Here is an 18,057-nt window from a genome sequence, read left to right as displayed (position 1 = left end):
GATCACAAACCAGAAGAGCTTCTGTGATGGGCCGCTGTCCGTCGTCCGTTACGTTTTTTTAGTATAGGTTTGTTATCGCAAGACCTCCTGAACTAATTGGATATTGCCATGAATCGTTACAGACACATTTATCCAGTGGTCTAGTTGGTCCTAGATGAACATAATGCTGTTCGCTCATCCAAGAATGCCGGCACAGCAGCCATCTTGTAATTCGTATTATAGCTGCTTCTCCTCAATGGATGATCATTTCAACATGAAGTTTTAGTAAAAGACCTTTTATCATATCTACTTGGTCCTGAATGAGAATGGTGCCGATCTCATGTCCTATACGGTTGCCAAGTGGCTATTTTGAAAATCTTGTTATCGCTACTCCTCCGATATAGATGGTCATTTGAACTAAAAGACTTCTTAATGGATGTCTAGTGGGTCCTGAAAAACGGCACTGAGCTGAAATCTAATATGCATGCCAAGGCAGCCGTTTTAGAAATCTTCTTATCGATACTCGTCATGAACAGAAAATTATAGACACATTGGGTTTATATCAATAGACTTCTTTAAAAAATGGTACGGATTTAACATCCAGTATGGCCGCCACACAACAGCCATCTTGAAACTTGTTATTGCTACTCACCCTGAATAGAGATGGTCGTATGAAATTCGGATAGTGAATACTTGGTTCTAATGAAAATAGTGCCCATCTGCCAGAGCAGCCAAATTGAACATTGTCTTATTGCTGCCTTTTGTTTTACCGGAATCTCATACTGAGATTGGGTTTTCGCCAAAACATCTCTTATTAGGTCTGCTTAGTTCTGAATGAAAAGGGTTCTGATCTGGGGTCTGATCATGATATAGCCAGCTTGAAAATCAGGTTATCACTACCTCTACTAAATGAATGGTCATATCATCGTGGGTGTTTCACTAAATGACTACTTATAATGCTCTTTTGACTATAAAGTAAAATTATGCTGTTTTCATTGCTCCTCTTAAAGGGAAAGTGATTTTGACATGAAGTTTTCATCTGAAGTTTTCTTATGGTGTCTACTTGGCCATAAATAAAAATGACTAACCTTAAATATCGCTATCATGTTGGTTATCTAGAAAACATTGTCATCTCTACTTCTCCCATGTGGATGGATATATCAACATAGTGTTATCACTAATAAGTTTCTTATGATATTTAGTCGGTCCTAAATGAAAATGGTACCAATCGTACAACCAATGTGGCTGCCATGTCGTGAAAATGTTCTATCGCTATGCCCCCCACCCCCATGGATGAACATAATGACATGGGTTTTAACCAAAAGACTAACACAGATGTCTAATTTGTCCTAAATAAAAAGGTGCCAATATGACATCAAATATGTCTATCACAGCAGCAAAGTCGAAAATCTTTTAATTGCTGAAGAATATCTGATTGATTTAAGCACTCAGCGGTTAAATTAAAGATATTGTCTTCTCTTAATATTGATGGAACATCTTTTCGCCCAGTCCTCAGTCAGTAAAAAGATGTTCCTACTTTTGTGTCCACTAAGACTGGGTGTACTTTTGTAAACGAAAACACACTGACACGCACACACACGCACGCCAAGCTGCACTGGATCCGCACAAAGATCATGTTTATCAAAGGATGTACAACACATTGTTCAGAACACTTGTTTGCATGAAAGTATACAGCGCCATTTGATGTGAATATTTAAAAAATCTGTTGCATCGACGTTTTCAGTCTCAGATTGAAGACAATGGAAACATTTGGAGTTATTTACTTGCATTTCTTCACAAGTTTAGCAGCCGCCCAAGCATCCCTTGCAACGTTATTGGGGATAGGGGACCACATAATCATGTTTTGTGGTGCGGCTAGCTGAATTACTTGATACACAATTGCGTTTCTTTCCATGTATCTTCATTGTTTGTTTGTGTTTTGTGTCTGCATTTGAGAAATGGTTATTAGATCCAGAAAGAACTTAGGTTACGTTAACAGTAGTTCTTCAGTGTGTGATGTCGGAGAGAGAGAGAGAGAGAGAGAGAGAGCGTTTTACTCCCGGATTCAATAAATCGTTGTATAACCGTTTCTGCTCATGAACACTTCGCGTCACCTTTAGTGGACGCTAACGTGAAAATCTGTTTTCATCACTGTATGTATTTTGTATTTCCGAGATGTCGCAAGTTTACATTCGTGAACATCTGAATACACCGAGCATTGGAATCTATATGGAGGCTGTTTCAGTCGAAGATAAAGACGTTCTTTGTGTAGGGATTGCTCGTGTATGCAGTTATGTTCCGATCCTTTGTTAATCGATAGTACACGCATAGAACTGATACTCAACACATTTTGCATAAATGTGAATAAAAAATTGTGATAAATAAATAAATAAATAAATAAATAAATAAATCTAATTGAAAGAAAATGTATCAAGCAGAAACATACTCAATTCACTGATTTACAAAGTTTCTAATTAGGCTCTTTTGTAAAAGTTTGATTATATGTTAGTGGCTTTCATTTCAGTGTGTAAATAACTGTGACATAAACAGAAATACGTATTTTGTTTTAAAGGAGTAGAATATTTAAAAGTTATTATATAAAGGTCAGGAACGATCTTATCATACCGTCACCTTTCGCAAGAAAGTTTGTTTAAACTTCCTGAATGCGGCGAATTCAAATAGATTCAACGCAGACGTCTGTATTTATAAATTTAAACTCACATGATGCGTCTGCTTTAAGTAATAGATCGCCGCTCAGGTGGTGTCAGTGGTTAGAGCGTCTCGACATGATTCAACCAATAGTGGGCTAAACGTGCCGATAAAATCAAACCTACAGTAACACCTACGTATTTGATCCATCGTTCATTATTCCATTCCTACACTGTTAATGAGTAATCGTAAATTTATTGTAAGAATAATCTGTATATAGTTTGCACAATAACTAAACTTTATGAGTGCTGCCCATTTCGTATGTGTACTCGTCAATCAGTCACGATGCATGGAGAATCTACATGGTAATTAACCTTTCGACATAGGAAGTGGAGCATAATCATCACGGTGGTCAGTCAATAAGTTTGTCTTTCTTGATCTTGATGTTAATATAACAAACAAGGTACACTGTTATATATGCACATCCTTTTTCGGAGATATATTTATATTCAGTTCTGGTTTAACTTGGTATTCAGATGCCTGTGTAGTGAGGACGGTTGTTCACCCTTTAACCTGACTACGTTACATTCATCTTATTTCTTGCCTTCGTCCTAGGACGGAGCTGTCAGCGTGATGGTAACTAGTCAGCCCGAGGTGACAGCTGGAAAGTACTGTTCTCTTTATAGCCCTAATCTTTTTAAACTTGGTCGGCTTACTCTGGGCGATGTGATAGGGTTGATGGATTAGACTCTAGTAGGTACGAACGATGATGTGAGGCTGATGAATCATTTCTTACAGTTTCGCAGAGTCAGACTGCAGAGAATTAGTTGCATTTGCCGCTGATTGACAAATGAAGTGACTTGGCATTACTGTTGTTTGTGTTTTTAGGACGGAGTTCCCTAATATCGAGTTATGTGAATAGTATTACAAGGTGTTTTGCCTGGTGAAATGTTTGTTTCAATTTAGAAATATGTCAGAGAGGAATATTTCGTCATAGTTTTGTTTCGATGATGTGGAATATTACTTTAACGTTGTATTTTACATTAGCGCCTGATGTTTTCTGCGTAGCGGTTGACGATATATCACCCACCAGCTCCGTTGCAAGAATTTGCTGGAAAGATCCGACAAATGGAAGTTATGTCATGAAATATGAGCTTTCCTTCCAACTTAATGGCCAAGTGACTGAGAAAATGCCGGTTAAGGTTTATGGAGTGCAGGAAGAAACTTGTACCATGGTAAGGGGACCTTCAGTTCAAAGAAACTACACCTTCACTGTCCGAGTTCATAATGGTCTAGAATGGAGTCCACAGGGAGTCCAAAGGAAAGTCATCGTAAGCAAAAAAGGTACGCATTGATTCTTTATATAGTAATAAGTCCAAGACTAGTACTGGTATTGATGTCAATGAAGAAGTTATGGAACGCAGAAAAAAAAATACCTACAGTAGTTCTAGATTTATTAAAACCGGCATATATTTGATCTCTATAAAGGTCGAAGTAATAACTCAATTGCTGTAAACCTGTAAAGTATTGATTCAAACAATGCAAAGCCTTCCACAACTATGATCTTTTGAAGCATTATTGCTTTGTGATATTTAATATAAAACAACAATGTCTTGATCATGGCAAGAAGCAATTACAACAGAACAGAACGTCTTCCTTTCCTAAAATGGCAGCCATTGATTCGTATTTTGTTTAACTATCTGATATCGGACGTCAATCATAACAAGCGAATAAATAGCATCATAATATTTGTGGGTTTTTTTTATAAAAAAGATTATTAGAAAAATACTGTTCAATATTGATTTAAACAGAATAGCATATTCACTTTATCCAAAATGGATATATTTTTAAACCGCTTTTGATTGCATCAACTCATTGAATGATTACCTTTGCTATTTATCATTAGGAAAACCAGTCATATTACAAGATCATATGTTGTAATGACGAAGCAGAAACTTGACCTTAGGTATAAGCTACGATCAGCGAATTTGGTGTTCCGCATTCGAATTATTCTTCCTGACATGACTGATGGACAGTTTGCGAAGCCAGCCTGATCACACATGATTGACAACCTTACCTAATTTCCACAATATTGCCGATTGAGATAGATCTGTGCAATCATGACCATAACTCCTAATGAATACTTATATCAGTGTCAGGGCAGCTTTTGTTCATTCATGGGGGAAGGTCAGGCTCGAATAAACACATATTTCTGTTTTATTCGAAATTATCACTTATTTTCAACGTGTATATAACAATGGTTTTGGGCCAGAAATGCGTGAAATCTATGAGATAGCATTAGAAAATATTTTCTCTATCTTTATATATATATATATATATATATATATATATATATATATATATATATATATATATATATATATATATATATATATATATATCTGATACAATCTTTGAAAGCAAATGTTAATGTAAACACTTGGGTGGTGACGTAACGTGCAATGTAACGTCGTAACTTAAACGTCAACTATGTATCACGTTCTCTGGACATTTTAATACAATCCACACTGAGTTGGAGACGGCGTTTAGTTTCTTGATCCAAAATAGTACTTTTACCACTGTTAAAATTTTCTTACTTTGTTATTACCTATCATGGAATAGTCTCCCGGTGAATGTCTGTTTTTATGAAAATGCTTTGCTGCAGAATCTTCTTTTTCTAATCCTACTTTAAATGTTTAGCTGCAATATTAAGAATCTCCATTTTGACCTGCACACACTTTTTGTTGCACATTTATTGCAGAATGTAGAGTCAAAAAGTCCTACTGACTGACAATTTAAATGGCCAAAAGATTGTGTATGCTATCGCGTCCATGCCAAAGAAATGGTTGGATTTCATCACGTATTTACATACTACACAATCCTTTCCACAAGGGCCTCACCCGTTTTATTTTTTAGTGTGAAAATGTACATTGTGCTGCTTGTGAACTAAACCTTCTCTTAGTTCGTTATATTATTTGAAAAAAAGAACCAAGTGGCGGATTTGGGAAGATTTGTTTTAGCTGCTCAAAATGATTGAGATATTTTAGTTGCTTCTTTTATATTGGAAACAAGATGGCCGCTATCGCTTAACCGGCTTGAAGCAGCTGTTCCGTTTTTTAGTGCCGTTTTCATGATATTTGTGCTTGTTGCCTGTTTTCATCTTCGTTATTTTGTTCATTATGTATTGGCTGTTAAATTCGTATGTGTTTCTTCATCTCATTGTTTTGGAAATGAGAACACTTAGACTTTTTCTCAGCTGTCATACTCCACTGTTTTTGAACAAACCGCCATCACGTGATACTCGCCAGTCAACCCGTTTAATTGTTTTAAATGATCACTCCTTGGCTCTCCACACTACATTGTGCTCTAGACTAAACGAACTGGGACTACATTCATCATTACCTAAATGTAAACAGAAGCGAAAAAAGAAACGTTGTCTCAAAGCTGGTCGGCGTAGAACAGGAAGAAGAATTCCAGTTATCTCCCTTATTTCGGCTCAACAAGTTAAAAAAAAATTCGACCGCTAATTTAGATAACCTAATTCAAATCCCTATTAATTCGTCAACCTTTGTGTCAACTATCTAAGAAATACCTCTGCGCATTGCATTATTCAATGCCCAGTCAGTAGGACCACCGGAAAAGCACACAGAAATAGTTAATTTTATCAACGACCAGAATATTGACGTCTTTTTCCTGACAGAAACATGGCTAAAAACATCAGGCGATGAGCCCAAGTGTGCGGATCTAACACCCACTGGTTACTCCATCAAGTCGTTCCTCCGTAATTCTCGCGGAGGTGGTATTGTTGTCAACACAAAAACTCCATGATAAAACGTCTTAACCACCCCACAACATTCTATTTCGACCACACATCGTTTGAACTAGTCCATACCACACTCACACTGGAGCAAAGGTCAGTCCATTTTTTCTGCCTATACCGCCCTCCTCCTAGTAGAAAAAACAAGCTGGCTAACTCTCTCTTTTTGGAGCAGTTTCCGAATCTCCTGGAATATGGACATTCGATAAGTGGCAACCTGATTATTCTTGGAGATTTAAACTTTCATTTTGACTGTCCGGGAAACTCAAATAAATGAAAACTCATAGATTCCATTAATGTTTTCAACCTCAAACAGTCAGTTAACCAACCCACCCATAAACATGGTCACATTTTAGACTGGATTCTTCATAGACCTGATAATAAGATTCTACAGTCCTCCCTGGTGACCTTGCATCAGATCACCTCTGCATTATATGCCATCTTGACGTATCAGTCCCTAACCCTCCACCTTTATCTGCTACTAAGAGAAACCTCCGTATGATAATTAGAACCAAACTAATGCATGACATCCAAGCTAACCTAACAACTTGCTTACCTCCTACCCCCAGAACAACTCGATAACTGTCTGCGTTCATTGCTTGACAAACATGCCCCACCTACCAAGTGCAGAGTATCAATTCAAAAGTGTCCTCCATGGTATAGCAGTGTTAGGGACCAGCTTCGCACTGCTAAAAGAGACCGCCGTAAAGCTGAGAGGCTCTGGCATTCCACCAGACTCACTATTCATAAGCAAATCTATGAAGCCGCTAAGAAGAATGTCACAAATAGAGTCCATGCAGCGAAATCAGCCCACTACACTACTAAGATCATGGAAAGTTCCAGCTGCAGAGAGCTCTTCGACATTACTAACAAGCAAATGTCAAGGAATAAATCTACACCACTTCCAACTACCGTCTCTCCAGTCGACCTTCCGGACATGTTTGCAAATTTCTTCCGTGACAAAGTACCAACAATTAGAGATAAGCTTGACTTCACAATTTCAATTGACTCGTCGTCACCATACAGATGGGATACAGAATTTGAGCGACAACCATTAACAGCATTTACCTGTCTCTATGGATTTCGTACGTACAATCCTGATGAAGAGTGCACCAAAGTCATGTGAACCTGATCTAATTCCAACATCACTGCTGCTTCAGTGCTTAGATCCAGTATTGCCTTCACTAACTGATGTTATTAATACCTCTCTCTTATCCGGGGAATTATCATCATTTTTCAAAATTGCCATTGTAAAGCCTCTGCTGAAGAAACCAACTTAGACCATAATGATTTAAAGAACTACTTCCCAGTTTCTAATCTCCCATTCATTTCACAAATCTTAGAAAAGGTTGTTCTATCCCAGCTTGTATCTCATCTAAATTCAAACAGTCTTTTTAGTAATGTACAATATGCATATCGCCCTTGCCACAGTATTGAAACTACACTTCTAAAAGTAGTTAATGATATTCTCTCTGCGTTGGATAACGGAAAGATTACAGTCCTCACCCTCCTTGATTTATCTGCAGCATTTGACACAATAGTCCATGATATATTACTTCACCGTCTCCAGCATGTATTTGGCATTCATGATACAGCCTTACTGTGCTTCAAGTCCTACTTGGTCAACAGGACACAAATTGTATCTGCAAATGGAATACACTCCAGTCCAGTTGATCTATGTTGTGGTGTTCCACAGGGGTCTGCTCTTGGACCTGTTCTCTTCATTCTGTACACTCATTCGCTCTCAAGTGTCATAGATCATCCTCCAGTGTCTCACCAATTGTACTCTGATGACACGCAAATATACAAATCTAGCCACCCAACTGAAGTTGATGCTACCGTCCAAGGTTTAGAGAGGTGCATTTCTGATGTGAAATCATGGATGACATGTAACAAGCTGCAGATGAATGATGATAAAACTGAGGCCATTCTGATCACAACACAAAGACTTTCTCATTCACATCCTTTACCTGAAACAATAAATATCAGCAACACCAACATTAAATTCACACAATCAGTAAGAAACCTAGGTGTTACTCTAGACAGTACTCTCACATTGCACCAACATGTCATGAACATATGCAAGGCTGCATATCTTGAGCTGAGACGCATCAGGTCAGTTCGCAAATATCTTTCAGTTGATGCCACTAAAACACTTGTGTGTTCATTAGTACGTTCAAGACTGGACTATTGTAACTCAGTTCTGTCTGGTTCATCTCAATATCTACTCCAGAAACTTCAAAAAGTTCAAAACACAGCTGCTCGGATCATAATCAGAGTACCACGATCAGAGCACACCTCCGCGCTGCTCTGTACCCTACACTGGCTATCCATTCGATCCAGAATCAAACACAAAATGTGTTCTCTGTGCTACGCTTCACTGTCGGATTCTAGTCCAACATACCTATCCGACCTCACCCATGTGTACACACCTGCAATATACTTACGCTCCTCTTCTGACAATCGTATACTCATTATTCCCACTATGAAAACGAAGTCATATGGACAGCGTTCTTTTGCATACCAGGGCCCAGCAAGGTGGAATGAATTGCCCACTGAACTTAGACACAAAGACTCAGTGATCCCATGTTTCCTACCTTAAATATTCTCAGCATGTTTTTTTTTTAATGTTTTCTAATTTCATGGTGTTTGTTTTTGTAGTCATATTATTATAGGTTTTTTTTATCTTATAGGTGTTGTCTAATGTTGTAAATCGCTTAGAGCTTCTAAAGATTAGGCGCTATACAAAGTCCTCATTATTATTATTATTATTATTATTATTTCATGCTTATTTGATAGTTCTTTAGAGAATGTTTCAACAAATGTTTCACTTTCACTTTGTTCTTGAAAAGCTCGTTCCTATTCAAAATACCGGCTTTTTTTATTTGCTTCTCAATTTTGTGTCATGTTGTGTGTTTGCAAATTAGATCTAGTTTCCTCCCAGTTTTACATGTAATTGTCATTTTCTGGACAAATTTGTTTTAAGTGCATTCCGAGTTCTTTTCATAGTATCAGTATGACACGTGCTTGTCTGTGGGTTTTCTGTACATTTTGGTTTTGATGTAACCCTTAACCAGGAAGAATGCTGTAACAAACAATTGTGTTTTTTCTTCTTTTGAAGAATATCTCATCTCTACTTGAATTTACAAGTGTATTGAATTTGATAGCATATAAAATGCCTAGAGTACGTAAAGTCTAAAAATTCATACATCCCAAATATCGTCAAGAAATCGTCAACATGCCTTTTGCTAACTTTTGTAAACGTTTAAACAATTTGTCACCTACATCAATACATTCGCAAATTATATTCATAGGTGGATTTTATGGATGTGACATCAGGTTACTGTTTTCTGGCGAAGATAAAGTTTTTTTTCGTCAGTTGTGTATATAAAATCTCTAGGACTGAATGCGCAGAGATTATTTTTGTTTCCTCTTGCACGTATTCGTGCGTCATATCAAACGAGTTCTTTCCACGACTTAGAACAAAACACGAATGTGGTTTTGTGTTTATTACATACCCCATCTTTTACGCTTACGAAATATTTTTAGCATTACTGTATGAATGCAACATAAAATGAATTGAGATTTTAACGTTGAATTCATTGTTTTTAAAAACTATCTACTCGTGTACGTCAACGATGAAATCTAAGTAGTTCGAATCCGGTAGCGGGAAGAGATGACCGATGACTAAACCTATTTATAGAATAGGTTGGAGAAAGTATAATTCGTGGACTGGAAGAAAAATGAAACTTACCAAACAGGATTAATATACAAACTGTTCAGTGGCACTTCTATCGTTATCCTCCTTGCAGATAAAGGATCGGGAATAGTGATCACTTTATAGGGACGACTACATTGCGGAAAGTTAAAGAGCCTTGACAGATAGTGCCACATACAGTGCAAATAGAAAGAAGTGGAGGAGCATTTCGACTTAAAAGAATGAAAACAATATTAAGCATCTAATGAAAAAATATTACAAAGAACGGAGTGTAAAAGAAGACAATAAATATCTGCAGCAAGGGAGACAAAACCAGGCAAACGAAAGGCGCATCCAGATGATCACAGCAAGGAATGGACTATTCAAAAAGCTACCAAAGGTATACTGGCGATTTGTTGACGATAGCTGGGGTGTTCAGCTCCATTGATTTAACGACCATGGGTCTAATGAGCTATTGGAAATGTAGAGGCAAGTGAACTCAGTTTACCAGAGAATTCAAGTAGTGGTGCGCTATTTTGGAAATTATCGAGCTCTTTTACATCGTGATATTTGGGATAACACTACGTTTCTCGAAAGACTAATCCATGTTAAATCAAGCCATCCAGGTACTATGAAATCGTCTCGAAATAGGAATAACACTACGTTTCTCGAAAGACGAATCCATGTTAAATCAAGTCATCCAGGCTTTATGAATTGATCTTGGATTTGAAATAACACGAATTTGCTCTGAAGACGATTCCGTGTTAAATCAAGTCATCCAGAGTTTATGAAATAGTCTCGGATTAAGAACAACAGGAATTTGCCCTGAAGACGACTTCTTTTAAATCAAGTCTTCCAACGGCATGGGCTTGAAATATGAATAGCACATATTTGTTCGAAGACGAAGATTGCAAGAAAAATCGAGAGGAACAATACTTAATTCGCAAGAGCGTGACTTTCCATTGCAATGAACAATTAAGCGAGTTCTAAAAGGTTGATTGGCTGAATAGAAATGATCTTGCGAAGAACAAATCGATAGTGAAAGTACCACTCATTGTAACATTCTATTGAGGACTGTCATCATGTAATATCAAAGAAGCATCTTAAAACTCTCCGTCAGAAGAACTAAATAAAATCTTCCCAAATCCGCCACTTGTGTCTTTCAAACGAAATAACATCCTAACTGGCATTTTAGTCCACAAAAAAACACAATCCACAGTTTCATTCTAAAGAAGTAAATAGGTGTAAACCTTGAGCGTAGGACTTTGTGGTATTCAAAACATGTGATGTAATCGACACTTTTTTTACGGAACGAATACAAGCGTCAAGGTCATATATTGTCAATCAGTATTACTTACGTTTCTTCAAAATGACATTTTGATATTACCCATTTTCATGTAGCTGAGACTTGCCTCGCGCAATTGTTGACTGAAATGGAATAGTCACAAAGAATGCACTAAACTTATGTAAATATGGCCTAAATGCTAGGTTTAATTCATTGACATCTCTCTTGCAGTTTAAATCTGAATTGAATTTGGACATATTTTATTACACTCTAAACACCTTGTTATAATTCTAAACAACAGGAAATGTGTAAATTCACTGATTTGATTATGCAATAAGAAGACGTATAACCACAATTATATCGGAAAACAAAACCAGTAAAAGTCTCCTATGTATTAGACAACGAGTGAACGGCAAGAACCAGTTTTAATGAGGTTCTACTAATTAGACTGATTCTTTATCCAGTCTTGTCATATTAAATCCTCTTGTCTTTTCCTGATCAGATAATTCCATTACTAAATGGATTAAATGTTAAATAAATGACTTACAGTCATCGGGAATACAGTTGTCTTTTTGAAGTTACACAGAAAACATCCCGTTTGGCCATTGATTTATTAAAGAAGTGGGCACCTTAGTCCTTTTTTCGGAAAATGAGAATGAAACGATCATAAATGGAAAGTATATGTACTAAAATGGCTGCTCCTCTGTGTTAGAAAATTAGCCTGAATATTCTAAAGTACACTATTTTTAACAGTTGTTCAAATAGGAAAATCGAATTTTGTAAGAATAGGCAATACCTGTCACCTAAGCTTGTGCTCTACAGATATGCATTTTCGATAGGGTCTGATTTTGGAAGATAAAGCATTTCCCAGGTTTTATTAACTTGTTATCCTGGTTATTTAATCAGACCTTAGATATTATTAAAGTAACTTTTAATTTCCTTTATTGTTATGTATGATTGATGTATATAATTTGGGTTATAGAGTATACAATTTGGCCTTACTTCAGATGTGTACATCTCAAAAGACTCCTAGCTTCTCGTAGTTATTTTCGCTTCCTGGACTTGAAAGGTAAATTGGAAATAAAACGAGCTCATAAAGTTTTTTTAAAATAACTTCTTATGAATGTCATGATTCATTCATTGTACGTTCGACTGGCATTGTATAATCTGGAAAAATTCATTTTCCCAAGTATAATAACTTCTAAAGAAAATGTACCTTGGACAAGTTTAGGCTTATCTTTCGAGCACATACTGGCAGCCAATTTATCAGCTGTCCTCTTTGGATAGTGTATGGTTTCTATAATGATCATCTGTAAAGAAGTTGTTGTCACAATAGATGAAAGTGTCACAGAAGTGTGCCAACATTCTCTCCATTGTGCATGTTGCCAATGCAAATAAGTTCATCTTTTACCGCTCCCTTTCTCAAACGTGCATACTAACTCTAGGTGACACAACCTTATAATATAGGAATATTATGTAATTTTGATAGCTGAGGTTTTTTGTTTCAGAATTAAAGCAATTAAAACGGCAAAGGACACTATTTTTTGCATTTATGTTAACTTACACAAGAAAAAAGTTACAAACAAAGCCCTGTATAACAATATCTTTTTATATTTTTCCCTTTGCAGACTAAATGGCTCCTTGTTAATCTTTCACATTTCAATATGTGACAGTATTTAAAAATATCGATAATTACAATTACAAAGAGTATATTTGATCGTAAGAACTTGATTGGATTTATGATACATATGAAGACCACAGATACAATATTATTGTGCAGACGCAAACGAAAACAAAGACGCTGATGATCGCGTAATCTATCGACAAAACTACTTATGTGTGTTGCTCCGAGAGGGCGGATAGAACGAGTTGGTACCTTTACCGGGTCTAGGCCTAAGTATATACTGTGCACTTACATCATCGACTGGTTTGCATTGCAGAGATGGATCTACTCTTTAGCTTTGAATTTTTACAAATGTTGAATGGGACATATAAATAGATTTAATCTGCAGTCACAGGCAAGTGGACCTTTTCTTTACTTTTCAAAATGAAGATAGATTTGGGACCAGTAATTGACCCTTTCTTTCTAGACTACTTACTACATAGACAATCAACTTCAAAGCAAATTTCAGGGCAAATATTTCAGATTAACAGTAATTAAATATATTCAGTTTTATACAGAAAGCTCATTGATTTACAGAACATTCAAGCTCTCTGTTTTTGTTTGTTTGGCTAATACAAAAAATTAAGAATGCTTTGAGCATAAAGTGATAACTTAAGGATATATTTTTTAGAAATCGAAGATTCGGTCTTTTCTAAAATGCAGACTAGATTTTTAATATTCATTTGGAGATATTGGAACAAGGAAATTCTAAACAATATTGTTCTGTTTCCTTCTTTTTTTTCTACTTGAACGGCCGCAAGAATTTAAAATGTAAACATACAGTTCCTTTTGTGCGTTTCAGAGTTAAAAAAGATTAAACAACATTGTCACAAAATGTAAGATTCTAAATTTTCGTCACAATAAAAAATAGCTTCTGATCTCTGCGATACGTCTGCCTTTATGTTGCAAATGTTTGTCTGACTTATCCTCAGATTTAATAATAAAATTCGATTCTTCGGTAATTTTAATATGCAAATTGTAAGTCCCTTAAACTTGCTCCTTAAAAATATAATTCCGCAGAACAATTGTTTTGAATTGTGAAGCCGTAATGGATTTTACTTAGTTTAGTATTGTAATAAATTTGGAGTATGCGCATTTGGTTATAGCGCCACGTTTTAAGGAATTCTAAGATTTTTGTGATTATTTGTCTGATTGTTGGAATTCGGTGCAATGGCAATGTTCCTTACCCCGAAATAGTTAGCCAATTACTAGGAGCAAACGTCACGGAGTAAAGTGTTAGTGAGTTTCCATGATGCCATGGTTCACTAGTAGTGAATTCAGGTCCAAACCGAATGAGTGTCCATTGCATGGAATAATAAAGTCCCTACAAAAATCTAGTGATGTACACTTTTGATGTGACTGCAGTGGCAGTATTTATGGTGGGAAACCGGTAAATTACACAATGAAATCAATAAGAAGGGACTTGGCAGATACCGTTTATATCGCCATGGTGGCAAATGTAGTGCATTTATACTGTCGGAAAGTGCCTGGAAACCATAGTTTGACTGGCCTAAGGTGGCGTAGTTAAAATAGTCCCCTGTGTTAAGGGACATTTGCATAGTTTCTACGGCGATAACTGCTGGCGGTACGGAAACCTAACGAAGAGAGGCCGTGCGGGTATGCGGTTGGTGGATATTTGGCAGGTTGTGAGATCTGTGGTCTTGCAATGATTAGAGTAAAAGTTATGTTTAGAATGGACACGTCATGCTTTCTAATTTACAAATGAAGTTGTATGGAAGTCTTTGGAAATTAGGGGTAAACTTATCACTTCTAGCGAGAATCGCGCTAGGGTTTTGACACCGCTCGGTCAAGTAAAGACCCCTGGCTTGAAACAGTATTTTAAATTATACGTATCGCACGACCATCCTGGAACTACTTTTACAACGTGAAATATTCAATAATAGGCCACTTATAAAATATCGAGAATGATTTATTGCTATACATTTTTAAAAAATTTAAAAATTCGTTTATGAGAATATTTTCAAAACTATATCGATATTAAATTTACGTTTAATGTTGTAAGCAGGAAGATAGGTACGTATGTATGTCAATGGACAGGTAGGTAGATAATTAAGTTCATTAGCCAAGGCGTTGTTAATATTAGCAATTTATTTGCAAATAAACACAATATTATTGCGTTTTCGCACAATATTCGCGGAAAATTCTATAAGAAAAAGTATTGCAATTGTTCACAAAGGTACTGCTGAAAATGACAAAACATTTCCAAAAAAATGGAATGTCATTGTCACCATATTATTCCAAATATTCATAATATCACTGTGTGCACTTCCAACATTTTTCAGAATATTACCAGTAGTTTGCGAATATTCACAATGAAAGACACATCTCAATGGCTATTTTTGGTATTAATTCAGAGTACCTTATGGTTCATATTTGCTTGATGAATGGTAAATTAAATAACCTTGCTGCTTCTGTTAATGTGTGTCATTAAATCAGATTCAGGTAAAGATTTTTCTACATAGAAGGATTTTCTACATAGCAGCAATCTTCATTTTGAAAGGAAAAGTAATATTCTGAGTTTCATCAATTATAAAATCACGATCCTGTATTTCTGCATAGGACGTTCTGATGATCTTATAGTAAAGAAACCCCCTCTTCTTATTAGTGTATAATTTGAATTCGAATGCAACCGTCCGTGGTGTGTGTGTGTGTGTGTGTGTAAGTACAATGAAACAACTTATGCAAAAGAACCTATGGCAATAATAATGCACTACTCTCAAAGGCAGATGCATGTTTAATTACCATCGTTTCCTTCTCTATGGGGAGGCAAAAACGCATACTCAGTCTGCACAGAAAATGTAAAACGTCAATGTAAAGCTGTGCAAATACGTTTTGTTTCCTGTACTTGCTGATGGAAGAATAATTCTTACCTGCCTTCGGTCGTTATCATAAGTGCCTGAACTTGAGGAAACAGCTAATCGACTCATTCTTTCCTTGTGATTGCGGTAAATATCCGCCCTGTAGAAAGGATCTTTTTTTTAAAGGCAGATTATTAATTTCTAAAAAACATAAACTGTGTATATGTTGCGCATTCTTAGAAAGTCATTATGTACCTATATGTCAGACCGTCACAAAATATCATGTGTTGGAAGTACTGTTCAGAGGAATACGGAACATAGAACTGGCCATGTAATATATATATATATATATATATATATATATATATATATATATATATATATATATATATATATATATATATATATATATATACACACATACATACATACATACATACATACATTAAAAATAACATGGCATTTAAAGTATTGGTATTAAGCAAATTGATATACCAATACTATTGGTATACCAAATTGTGATCCTCCCATGGCGCAATAATACGAATATATAAACATTCTTTCAGCTGCAGGCCTATAGATCAAAGATGAATTTCTACTCATATGAAAATAACGATAAAAAGTATTAATAGTGCCTGTTTTCTAAACGAAATTAAAATGGTGCACAATTTCATCAGAATCCTTTCTTTTTTCCATTCCCCTCTCCCCTCTCTTGCGTAAGGGACAAAATAAGCAAACATCTGGAGTGAGAGAGAAAAACATATTGCTCTGGTCGAAAACATTAAAGCTGAAATTGTACCAAATACCCTACAGTAACTTGTTTCGTCGTAGCAGTATGTTTACGCTTCCTTGGAATCTATCTACAGTGTTCATAATATCAATGATACATAGTTGCAATCGCCAGTCGAAAATAGGCCTATATGTTAAATTTATCGGTCACGAGGCATACATACTGTATCGTATTTTTAGTACACCACTTTCTTCATAATGACCATATTTCATGTTTAAATCATGAGCGTGTGTTATATCGACTTAATAAATATGAATAAAAATAGAAACTCAAAAATAAAACAATAAACTTACAAATTTGCATGTGTGATTGTGAACAACAAGAAAAATCGCAGAACTACATTTTTTAGCGGACACATTCGCAGGGATGTGAGGAGTTCATTCACTCGTTCGATACACAATTGCTCGGATCATAACGTAACTTCATTCAAAGTGCATATGTGTGTATTTGTATATGATATAAATAAAATATATGTATAGCATGTACGCTGTATCAATGATATACCACTCGTTGTATAAATTTTCCAATAAAAGGAAACTCGGCAAGCTTCGTTTCATTTTAATGACAAATTTATACATCGCGTGGTATATCAATGATACGGCATTCGTACAATACACACACACACACATACACACACATACATATATATATATATTCGTAATGATAATGATCCATTGAGTAGATATCGTTAGACCGTTCGTGAAACTTAATGTTTCTACGTTTGCAATATATTTTAGAAAGCACTATTTCTGGTGATTATACGTTCTTGGCAAATCTCATGAATTTCCCATTTCCGGCTTCTGAGCCGTTTCTTTAATTCCTGACTTGTTTCCAACTAACTGGCTAAACGGATTGTTGATTCATGATTAACAATGTTTATCTGAAATAGAGTGTAATTCATCAACTGTTCTTGGAGCTGTTTAACTGTGTTCTATTTGACTACATTGTTTAAAGTGACATTTAGTCTGAAAGTCTCTATTTGGGCTTAAATATTATATTCATCTCTACTTGGGCGTAACTATCAAAGTCTGTATTTGGGCTTTACTATTAGATTAGTTCCCATTTGGGCTTAACTATTAGGGTCTCTATTTGTGCTTAATTATAATAATAGAATTTGTATTGGGGCCTAATTATTATATTAAAGTCTATTTAGGCTTAACTATTATATCAGTCTATATTTGGGCATGGCTATTAAGGTCTCTTTTGGACTTAGCTATTTAAGTCTCTATTTGGGCTTAGCTATTTAAGTCTCTATTTGGGCTTAACTATTAAGGTCTCTGTTTGGGCTTAACTGCTACATTAGAGTCTCTCTTTTGGGCTTAACTCTTTGGGTTTCTATTTTTGTTTAACTATTATAT

The 18,057-nt window shown here is 35.8% G+C and overlaps 1 protein-coding gene across 4 annotated transcripts in view; it reads left to right on the top strand.

The window, feature by feature from the left end:
* LOC149796134 (adhesion G protein-coupled receptor G2-like) overlaps positions 1-18,057 on the top strand; it is a 201,031-nt gene that overhangs the window by 137,313 nt on the left and 45,661 nt on the right. For 3 of the 4 annotated variants that reach the window (XM_089966048.1, XM_089966047.1, XM_089966049.1), the window contains one exon: positions 3,676-3,972. The exons of the other annotated variant lie outside the window; for it this stretch is intronic. In XM_089966048.1, coding sequence (XP_089822174.1) covers positions 3,676-3,972 — 297 coding nt within the window. The remainder of the gene's footprint in view (positions 1-3,675; positions 3,973-18,057) is intronic. 4 annotated transcript variants of the gene reach the window in all.

This window comes from Sinohyriopsis cumingii, chromosome 7, assembly GCF_028554795.1.
Source record: "Sinohyriopsis cumingii isolate HCF-2022 chromosome 7, ASM2855479v2, whole genome shotgun sequence".
Lineage (NCBI taxonomy): Eukaryota > Metazoa > Mollusca > Bivalvia > Unionida > Unionidae > Sinohyriopsis > Sinohyriopsis cumingii.
The sequence above is the reverse complement of the archived record's forward strand: the minus strand, read 5'-3'. Positions and strand labels throughout refer to the sequence as shown.